The sequence below is a fragment of the Mangifera indica genome, chromosome 16 (assembly GCF_011075055.1).
Source record: "Mangifera indica cultivar Alphonso chromosome 16, CATAS_Mindica_2.1, whole genome shotgun sequence".
NCBI lineage: Eukaryota > Viridiplantae > Streptophyta > Magnoliopsida > Sapindales > Anacardiaceae > Mangifera > Mangifera indica.
In genome coordinates this window covers 3,279,653-3,290,908 of record NC_058152.1, presented here as the reverse complement: position 1 = coordinate 3,290,908, position 11,256 = coordinate 3,279,653, and the positions used below count along the sequence as shown (strand labels likewise).

At 31.4% G+C, this 11,256-nt stretch overlaps 2 protein-coding genes across 2 annotated transcripts; one reads left to right on the top strand and one right to left on the bottom strand.

Annotated features, from left to right (window-relative positions):
* Positions 1 to 3,452: 3,452 nt before the first annotated feature.
* Positions 3,453 to 7,408, top strand: LOC123199734 (agamous-like MADS-box protein MADS2). Its single transcript, XM_044614785.1, has 11 exons — positions 3,453 to 3,653; positions 3,749 to 3,802; positions 5,135 to 5,150; positions 5,248 to 5,315; positions 5,396 to 5,435; positions 5,526 to 5,587; positions 5,681 to 5,780; positions 6,320 to 6,367; positions 6,462 to 6,586; positions 6,662 to 6,842; positions 7,062 to 7,408. The coding sequence occupies exons 1-11, from the start codon at positions 3,469 to 3,471 to the stop codon at positions 7,128 to 7,130; spliced, it is 948 nt and encodes a 315-aa protein (XP_044470720.1). The 5' UTR covers positions 3,453 to 3,468; the 3' UTR covers positions 7,131 to 7,408.
* A 915-nt stretch (positions 7,409 to 8,323) lies between these two features.
* LOC123198653 (probable indole-3-acetic acid-amido synthetase GH3.1) lies at positions 8,324 to 11,064 on the bottom strand. Its single transcript, XM_044613389.1, has 3 exons — positions 10,660 to 11,064; positions 10,469 to 10,570; positions 8,324 to 10,000 (listed from the first exon to the last, which is right to left on the bottom strand). Exons 1-3 carry the CDS (start codon positions 10,968 to 10,970, stop codon positions 8,620 to 8,622), a joined length of 1,794 nt encoding a protein of 597 aa, XP_044469324.1. The 5' UTR covers positions 10,971 to 11,064; the 3' UTR covers positions 8,324 to 8,619.
* Positions 11,065 to 11,256: the final 192 nt, after the last annotated feature.

The window sequence follows — 11,256 nt, the reverse complement described above, 5'->3', positions numbered from 1 at the left end:
TGCTGTTTTTAGAGTTGTGGTTTGATGTGACAATTAGAGAGCTGGTTCTTTAGCCCCAAATTCAATTTTGCACAATGGTTAACAAACACATAAAAATTGATGTTCCCTTCATAAGAGATTATAGATGTTTTGACTAAGCCACTGTCAGCAACAAGGTTTGAGATGTTTAGGAAGACTTTGGGTGTACTTGTAAAATCTTCAGAGAAAGAGATTAATGAGAATGAATATGAGATTGTGACAATAGTATAGTTGGACAAATTTCCTCTAAAATTGGTGATATAATTTCAGGGTGTAAGTTTGCATGAATGGGTAACGTTTGAATGTGCTATTATAATTATGTGATATGTGCTAGTCATTGTTACGTGTTAGTGAAAATGTGCTTTAAATTTTTTCAAGTATTAAACTTTTGTACTTCTTTGTTTTGAATTGATGTTATTGCTAAGTTGAGTATGATAAAATGAAGTTTTAGTATAAAAGAGAGTATAGGTGTGATTGAAAGTAGTTACTTCTAATATGTAGATTGTTGTTGAAGTATCGTGGATATCATTGTTCAGAGCAAGCAAAATCTTATAGATTATGCTTGAGAGAGGATGTGAAAAATGATGAATGCGTGTGTGTTGTTTTCTTCCGAATAACGAAAGTAGTAGAAATTAAGGGAGTCATTAGTAAGATGATGAAAATAGAGCATTTTGATGTGAAGTCTCTGATGTTAAGAAATATTGTTTTCAGTTGGTAGTTGTAGAAGTTTGCTTCGCGAGGAATAAATGGCGATTCATTGCATTGTTCTTTCATTTTGCTTCTTCATTCTCTCAACAAATTTTGTCTAATTTCTTCTTCTTATTTTGTCTATAAACATATCTAATGATGTTGATTATTTTGATTGTAATTTTCATTTGTTGTGGATGAATGACTCAAATTAAGAACAATTGTCACCAACTACTAATCAGGTTGTATAAAAACAGATTGTTAGTTCTATTTTTTAATAATACAAATTTCGAAGGTTATCCCATTTAGATTTTTCAGATTCTTGAAAAGGTAAGTGAGCCCTAAAGAGGTTGTCCTAGTCTGCTCTTGGAGCTGCTGTCTTCCAAGGAGATCCTTGTTCTTCTCCTGCTGCCTGTTTTGGAGTTTGGCTTCCGGTTGGTCGATGAGTTACCTCCTGCTCTTGGGTGCTCCTTCTTCTTGAGCTGCTGGGTCTCCTGTTTCTCCTTGCTGTTCTTTTTGTTTGTGTGTTGGATGTATTTGGTGCTGGCTTCTTTGGCTTGCTTTGATCTCCTTTCTCTTCTCTTCAGCTTATTTTCTCTTAAACTCAATCTTTGGCCTATTTTTGATAGTTTTTCAAGAGAGAAGCAAGTCTTTATTAGTTATAACCTAAGGGTTTGTCCTACAGTCCAGTGTGCTGCTTAGTTTCCCATTGTCTTTTTCATTTATGGCTTATACAAGCTTAGATTATTCGGATTTTTTTTTTACTATTTTCTTTGTCTAAACATACTTATGAAAAATAATAATAATAATAATAATAATAATAATACAAAAGTCAGGTAGTATTAATTTTGCAAATTGAAGTTTGAATGCGGCGTGGGTCAGCCCAACCTTGAGCAAATATTAGTTGGCAATGAGGGACAAGCTCCCGAAAGCACTGGCCTAATCCAACGGGCTGACCCATGTTTGATTACTCAAACTCACTGGCCCTTCAACAGTGACAACACCATGTCCTTCATTACTGCCCTAATTATGGTGATTTTGTTTCAACTACCAAGATCACCTCCCCAGCATCCAACACAAAATTTTCAATAAAACATATATATATATATATATATTATATAATTTAATAATTTTAAATTAAAAATAAAATAATATTTAATCATATAATAATATATTATTTATTAATCTAAATTGTATACTAAAACTATATATATTTAATATTACTTAAAATTTTTACTTCTTTTTATTGTATTTCATTAAAGTAAACAGTTATTTTTTTTTATAGGGAAATTTACATTACTCACACCAAAGTTTGATTTTAGGACTTTTTTTATCCTTAATTGATATATATAATATTTTCTTATCCAAAATTAAATACAAATAAACTTTTTCACCAAAATTTACACTCTGTTAATAAAACAACAATATTAAAAAATAAAATTACTATTTATCTTCATTATTTTATTTTACAAATTTATCATATAACCGTAAATTATCAAAAATTTAAAATAACATTTTAAATACAGTAAAACTATACATACTCACTTTGAATATATAAATAAATATATATTTTATGTGTATCATCATATAATTAAATAATTTTAAATTAAGGATAATATAACACTTAATCACATGATGACATACGTAAGTGTGTATCTATTTATAAACTCAAAATTCATATGCATAATATTATTTTTTTTAAAACCAAATTATATAAAAAGTCTCTTATTTCCATTCTATTATACCCTCGACATTTCTTCCCATCTTCCTTAAGATAAGAATATCTTCTTTGTAAAATTGTAATCAAGGGGTAAACTGTAATTGTTTAAAATAGTATGAGTCTTTTAAAGAAATTTCAACTAGTAATTAGAAATTCAAAATAAGTTTTTGAATTTTTAGTCTACTTATATTAGTTTAACAGTTATACCACAAAAAAAAAAAAATTAAACATAATATAACAAATTATATGTACAAATATCATATTACAATCTTTTTAATTTATAAAAATTTTTATAGATTAATTTATGAGTTTTTAAAATATTTTTAAAAGTGAAATTATCATATTTAAAACATTTAGGTTTAAGAAAAAAAATTATCTTTTTCTTTTTAATTAACAGATCATAAAATTACTATTTTACTCTTTTGTCATTATTTTTTTAACGTGGTTTAATTTTTGGTATGAAAATGTTATTAACTTTTTTTTATTTAATCAATTTAAAGAGTATGATGATCTAAGTGTTAGTAAAATTGGTGAAATATTAGAACTTTTAAGATAAAAACATGAATTTAACTTTTTTTATAATTGTAAAATTATTTATTTAACAAATACAAATAGAGTCCCTGGTTATAAATAAAAAATAAAAAAGTTAAAAAGTATAATATAAAAATATTTTCACAAACATTATTAACATCATGTATGGGTCCAACTCCTACCGCTCCACAAATCAGCTTTCAGCTTTGTTATAGATTCTGTAAGACAAAAATTAATTGATATAAAAAGTCAGTGGTCTATAGCTTCCATATGGTAAGACATTATTGCTGCTTTGTGTCTTTTATTAATACCTCTTTAATGGAAAATCTAAAAAATATTTGAAATAAAATTGAAATTTGGCAGGTAAACCACGAAAATTAAGAAGCTAATTAATGATGATTAAGAAATATAATTATGAAGGTGGACCCATAAGAAAAGTTGCATGCTATATGTTGCTAAGTGCTGAAGAGAAAACCAAAACCTTTCCAAGGCAAAAGAAAGGAGAAAAACAAATGGGTAGGGTTAAATTACAGCTTAAGAAGATTGAGAATAAGACTTACAGGCATATCACCTTTGCCAAAAGGAAAAGTGGGCTTATCAAGAAAGCTTATGAGCTTTCAACTCTCTGTGATGTGGAGCTTGCTCTTATGATATTTTCCCCTGCTGGAAAATTGATTCTTTTTGATGGAAAGAAAAGGTCCTTTTTAGTTGTAGAATTTTTGCTTTATTCTTTTAATGCTTGTTTTATGTTTCTTATTGGCTAATTTATTCTGTTTAATTTTTCCGTTGTAGGGTCGAAAAAATCCTTATGCATTACATCAATCTCCCTGAACATCAACGTGGACGGTATGTTATTAATTATGTCTCAAAGGGTTTAATTAAGTTGTGCATTTATAAATTGAAGTCGACTTCTTAGACAATAACAAGAATACATTGAGAATTGTTTTGTAGAAAAGGTAAACCTATTTTATACTTTTTTAAGTAAAAAAAGACAAATTTTTATTTTAAAATAAAGAAAAAATGACAAATTCTTACATTCTATAGGGTTTTGTTAGTGAGTTATATTATATATTAAGGTAAAATTAATGAAAAGACAAAAAATATCCATATTACTTTGCAATAGTTATTAAATCAAATAAAATTTTGTCGCTAAATTCCATTAAATTTATTTTCAACTCTACTTTATATTAATTTTAGCGTTAATAATTATAAAAAATAAATTTGAAATAGTTTCTCAATCATTTGGCCAAGTTTAATTTTGGCAAAATCTCATTGTGATTATGCGATTCGGCCAGAATAATAATGGGAATTACAATATGTTAGTGTCAGAGTTATTAAAATCAAACCGGAGTGACCGGTTCAAGTGTAAACCATCTCTTGGTCCCTAAAAAAGACTGATTTTTGTTTTTTTTATATATATATATTTATAAAAAAAGAAAAAATCAAAACGATAATAAATAACATTAAAAAAGTATGATTGTCTGAAAGTTAAATAGTTATTATTAAAAAAATAAATATTAATTGTCTAAATACATATTATTTATATTTAAAAAATGTGATATACATTTAATAGTATTTAAAAAATATATTATAATTTAGGAACTGATTGAACCATCTAATCAAATCATAAATTAGTAAGATAACTGATTCGATTATTGATCCAATTTTAAAGACATTGGTTAGTGCAATTACAATTGGAAATTACATCATTTTGATGCAATTTCAACTACAATTGCATTGTAGTGATGCAATATCAAACGATACTCAACTATTACTTCAAAAAAGATGCATACAAGAGGAAAACAACCCACTGTATAATATAATAATATAATTATAATTAATATTTAAAATAAAATAAATAATTAAAGGGAAAAAAACCGAAATTAAGACTGAAAACTTGGACATTTTACCATGGTTTGGATGAGAAATAATTGTGTCCCTCTGTATAATGTCGCAATTAACTATGACATTTCTCAAACAATATTTTAATTAATTAATCCCCAAGCATTTGTAATTAATTTTACAAAAAAAAAAATCAATAAATAAATGGAAAAATGTTGGGAGATATTTACATGAAGACATAGATTCCAATACGTGAATGCTAAGCTGACTTTGATGTATTTCCTTCTGAACATGAATTTGCTCAAATGACTTCTCATCTGCCATCCCATCAACAAGGCTGAATGATGAAGAGGCAAGTAACACCATACACCATTTTATATATATATATATATATATATATATAAATAGATATATAAATAACTCAATGTTTATGGATTAATAATTCTCAGGTGGTCCGCCAGATTATTACTCAAATGTGTCTCGAAGCTGAGCTCCGCCATCAAATAATCTCATCTGGGTTGGCCTTCTTTTCTTAATTTATCTCTTTGAATCGTTTCCTTTTGGTTGAATTATTTGATATAAATTTTATGTCAACAGTGATAGGGAGGGCAGAATGAGTATTGATTCTCGATTGGAGGTAACAGCAGAACAAATTAAGCAGTTAAATGATCTTTTATTAGTGTCAGATTATAAACAAAGTAAATTAATCAGTCTTGCCGGATTACAGGAACTTAAAACTGAGATAAGTTTTCGCCATGCTGAACTGGAAGAAGTGGAGAGGCAATTACAGTATGGAATATTAAACTTGAGATCTTCATATTTTAGGCCAATAATATGTCTAAGTTTCAATAGAAAAACCTGAGAAAACTTCTGTTTTTGTAGGTTCTTTGTAAGAAGTCCAAGCTCCATCAAAACAATAAGTGAAGCTGAGAGCCATGAGCAGATCCTGGAAGAAACTTTGAAACTCGTTAGTATTCACAAGGTAAAATATCATGCATCTCCGGGTTATTTTGCATACACTAAATAAAATAAATCAATCAATCTTAATTTCAATATCTATGCATATGATATAAAATATTGAATTAAATTTAGGGTTTTATAAATACCTGAATTATTATACAATCTGAATCCATAAAACTGTTGAGATTTCCTCTCGACATTACTTAACCTTCTATTTTATAAACCTCCATGAATAACAATTTTCAATAGATAAACTATACTGCAAATATACTGTATTAGGTTTTTAAAGCAATGACTTAGTCAATATGTAGTAGGTTAATTGATTTAATAAAATTCAATAACTCTCAAGACTCATACTTATGTTATCCATCTAACCTTTAAGTATATTAAATTTATTTTTATTGATCACTCAAGTCCTTTTATAAACTTGTAGTAGACTATTCAATTATTCAATTTTATTAAACTAAAACTATAATTAATATTAGCCCACATCCAAAATTTCCAACACATGAAATTTATACGTAAATCATAAAATTGACACAGCCATTGATGATTATGCAGGAATCCTTGGAAGCAAAATTGGCTATCCAGCTGAGTTACAATTTGGAGGTATGTTCCTATTTTTCGTTTTAATGTGGAAAGGCAATTAAAAAACTATGCTCGCTGAGATGTAATCATTCCATTTCCTTTCTGCTGCAATTAGAAACCACTGCATCTCCCGAATGCAAGTTTGATGTTCGGAAATTATTTCTTGAACTGGCCTCAGCAACATGAAACACAATTTCTGGCTTCAAATTTTGCTGATTCAACTCCATTTCAGCCCTTGAGGTGCGTCCTTATGTTCATCCAACAAACTAGAGATATTCTCCTGTGCATTGATTTTAGTCTAAACTTAATTCTCAGAAATCAGTCACAACTATTCGGGGAAACGCTTCAGTCGCCGTCGCCGTGTCTTCATAGCAACCAGTACCCAGGTGGGAGTGCCGAGAGAGGAGCACCGGAGTTAGTCGACTATATCAGCCTGTCCGAGTACGGCAAATTTTACAATGCAGATTTTTCCCTGGGGATGAGTAACTTTAATCAGGTATGCAAAATTTGTATAAACATTCATATTTATTAATTTAATAATGTTATATCTATCTACTTTGAATAAATAAATAAATACATATTTAAAATATGTATAAAATAATATCTAATTATACAATGATATACACAAATATGTACTTATTATGTAATCAAAGTGGTTATGTGATATTGTTCTCTGAAAAATTAAAACATGAGATGAATGAATGGATGGTTACAGATGCAGCACGGAAGGGCTAGCAAAGTGGTTGATGGAGATGTTGGCAATAATTTGCCTCTTCCTTATTAATTGATAGCCAAAGTATTCAATGTCCAACGTTTGGGGGACAAAGGTGATCATCAACCAGAGCTTATATTTTTTTCGTTGCCATCTCTTAGCCGCCTTACCATTAGATTTGTCATTGGAAACAATTTCTGTTGCTTTAGCCGCCTCTTTAATTGGAATTATATAAAAATTTATTAATTAAAGAGGCTGCTAAGCTTCATTTCTCGAATTCTTTTCACATTCAACTTTCTGGGTTCAGCTGGATTTGAACTTTTAATGGCATGATTAAATTTCGTTGTTAGGGTTTTTACTTGCATGGTGACATTCAAAGATTTACTTTTTGCACTTTAGATTTGAGGGACATTAAAGGTAAACTTTTTAGAAGCGGCTACTTACTTTGATTAAAAAAATATTAATAGGCCACCGGCCTTCAAATTAAAGATGTGCTGCAATGGTGAAAGTGACAGAGATAGGGGATCGACAAGTGAAAGTGAGGAAAGAAGGGCGATAAGGTCAAGACATAGATACCCTCTGTGGATTTTTGCTAGTTAAAAATGAAAAAGCTTTGCAGTTAATTTATAGTGCTTTACATATTTAACATGAAAGTAAAAATAACAAAACGAGATCTCCAGGATAAGGCTGCCATAGCCCTAGGAACAAAATCAACCGATCCACATTTATATATAGTATGTATTTCCTAACAGGATAGTTTTAGTAGTAAATGAGTGTGATTTTAAGGTAAAAAGTTATGTTTCAATTCACCCAGTTACATATCAAAATTATATTTTTTACTAACTCGATCTAATAATTGTAAGATTAATCGTTGAACTTAAAATTTTATCTATTTAGTATAATTAATTTGGTTTTAAAAAAGGAATTTGACTTTTTCAAAGTCCAATCAATTCGAATAAAATATCTTATTATAAAAAAAATATATATCTACCTATTAAAACTTGTGAGAGTCTTTTAAAAATAGTTTGAATGATAATATAAGTTTAATTTTTTTTATAATATTTTCAAATTAAATTTTTTATTTATTAAATAAAATTTATTTATTTAATGTGACTGACCCATAAAAGTAAATTTCCTTTAAAAAAATTTAAAAAAACTGAAACCCATGTGATATGCTTTCCCTACCACAAAAAATTAAAACCTAGTAGCCAAGGAATATCTAGCACGTGCGCAAAAATCCATTCAAATAAAGCCTACTCACAACGTAATATAAATTTATTTTATTTTATTTATGGCATCAGCGAGTTTTTGAAACATTGCTACCGCATGTGAACTTTTAGGAAAGTTAAAAGAAAAGAAAGCAAAAACACAGAAAGATGCCAGGAAAGGAGACACGCTTTGACAATCACATCATGCCAACAGAGGGATCATACGAACTTATTTCACAAACTCGAACCCTTTGGAAAATTCAAAAGGCACCAAAAGACACTTTTTAAAAGCTAAAATAAAACAAACAAATGCTAATTTAAACGTAACTTTATTCCTTATTTTCGACTTGAAGTTAATTTTGACGTCGCTCCGGGGTCCAGTGAGGCTCAGCTGGGCTGTAATGCACTGAGATTACTCTTGAGTCGAGGAGCTCCATGATGGGGGTGAAGCTTACACACCTTGGCACCTTGTATTGGTTAATCGATGCACCTCTTGAAATTGCATAGTCCATCAACTCCTCAAATGTGCCATTTTTTACTATTCTGATCTCAAGCGGTCCAATTGAATGGTCTGCAACTCGGCCTTGTCGATACACCGAGTTTAATTTTTCCTCCATTGCTAGGCAGCATTTGTTCAACACTTCATCACTCGGTGAGTTAGCTGGATCCTTAACGAGTAACTCCCAGTAAATCACGTAGTGACCAGGGATGGAAGTTGTGTCAGCAAAACTTGTGTATTCAACAACGCTAGTGTTGAATTCCTTCAGAAGTGATGAAGCATTTTCAATGGCGTTTTGCAGCTCAGCCTCGTCTGTTTTATCCGAGTCAATGCTCAAGAGCACGTTCTTTCTCCTGATGAAACGAAATTGCGGGGCAGAGTTGTAGAAGCCTGTCACTTTGAGAATGTCGCCAACACGGTATCTGCACAAGCCTGCATACGTTGTGATCACTAGCTCGTATTCTTTACCCACTTGAACTTCGGCAAGATCAACGAGTCGAGGAGGTGAGTCACGAGAAGGAGCAGCTGCGCAGTCAGGTTCATGTGGCATAAACTCGAAATAAGCCATGTTTGGCATAATAGTGTAAGAAACATCAGAGGGTTTACACATTGGGTTAAGATTTAACCCAAAGTAGCACTCAGAGGAAGCATACATAGTGCAAGCCATTGGCAAACCACCCCCATAATATTCAAGTATGGAAATGTACTGAGCCATGGTTCCCGTGACAATCACATCAAGATACTTAGTGTTAGGCCAGATTCTGGTGATAATGCGTTCCCAGTTTTCCTTTGAGCACTCTTTGGTGATGAACTCAGCGAGTTGTGGGTTTGGCTGCAGGATTTTCCCCATTCGGTCTCTGATTGAAGGATCTGTGACCTTAGGGTTTAAGGTTCCTGAAGAGATGTCGAGGGCAAGCTCCTTATAATTCTGTTGAAGGAAACTGATGGCCCTGAGAAGGCCAGAAGCGAAGACCGCACCTACTCGAAGAACTTCTTCGCGCATGATGAGGCCACAGAGCATCTGTGTGTACATGCTCTGGAAAGAGTCGGGGCAAAGAATGGCCTCATTGGGACTGGTGTAAACATTGTAAGGGTCATATGGTCTTGTTTTGAAGTGTTCGCTCTTGTAGTAGCTTGTGAGCACTGGCCGTGCCACCAGCCCACTTGGGGTCCTTGTTTCTGCTTTAATGAAGAGAAAGTACAAGCCCTTCCCTCTGTCCAGTCCTGGCACGTATCTGTCACATTAACAATATATCAATCTGAGTTTTCACCAAGAACGAATCCTCCATCAAACCAAGAAAAAGCAGCATCCAACAATGAACATGAAAGTAAAAAATAAAATAAAATGTACATAGATTTTTGAGCCGCATGAAAGCAAAAAAAATCTGATTATTATAAATATTATTTTTGTAATTTTAATAATTAACTATTTATATTTTTATTAAAACTAAATAAATTTACAATTTCTATAAGAAAATTTTATATCATTTTTAACACAAAAAATAAATTTTTAATAATTATTTATAATTTATTAAAATTATAAATTTATTTATTTATAATATGTATATAAATTATAAATTATAAAAATTATAAAAATAATATTTATAAAGATTGAATATTTAACACTTTGATATTTTTCTCTCGTTAATATTATTTTCTTTAAGTGATATTACGCCGAATGGTTGAAGGAAAAAACTACTCACAGGTTCATGACCGGCATGAGAAGACTGTATAATTTCTGGCGACGATCGAGCTCTTCATGAATGGTTGGCATCAGTTTTCTTTCGCCAGCCGATGTCCCTGAACTGCAAATTTCACAACATTACTACTCGAAATCACAAAACAGACAAAAATAATTATGAGATGGCTGACAAATGATTGATACAATTCTCACCTAGTGAGGAACTCAGAGATAGGATGAGAAGACAGTATAGGAGAGCGGTCACCATTGGCAATACGTTGGATCACAGGCTGAAGATCCTCGTAAGTAACAACAGGAACTCTCGACTTGAAGGTGTCTCTGTCTGTTGCACCTTCAAGTCGAAAGCGGCGTAGGTACTCAGTGTCAGCGTTTCGGCCGAGTATCTCAGCCAAAACTCTGCCCTGAACGGCATCACAATTTGTTGTCATTTCTTCAATGAACTGAAGCGCCTTTGCGTCTTGAGCGCAAACAGGAGGACCAAGGGGAGTTGAGAGAACCGCCATGATGAAAACTTAGCAGAGACAAATTAAGCAAAGAAAAGAAGGAAGGAGAAGAGACAATACAGAGGAAATGTAAATGCTGTGGTGCAAGAACTACGACAGAAGCAAGGTTTATATAGTAAATATCGAAGTGAATTTCTTCTTAGTGATACGTCATCGACGAACACGTACACGGCCAGAGGGCAGTGTAGGTTTTGGAATGAAGCGCATAGATCGTAGTTGGTCATGGCGACATGCCAAATATTTTGTCCCCCGAAATGCCCGACACCGTGGACCTATACACGTAATA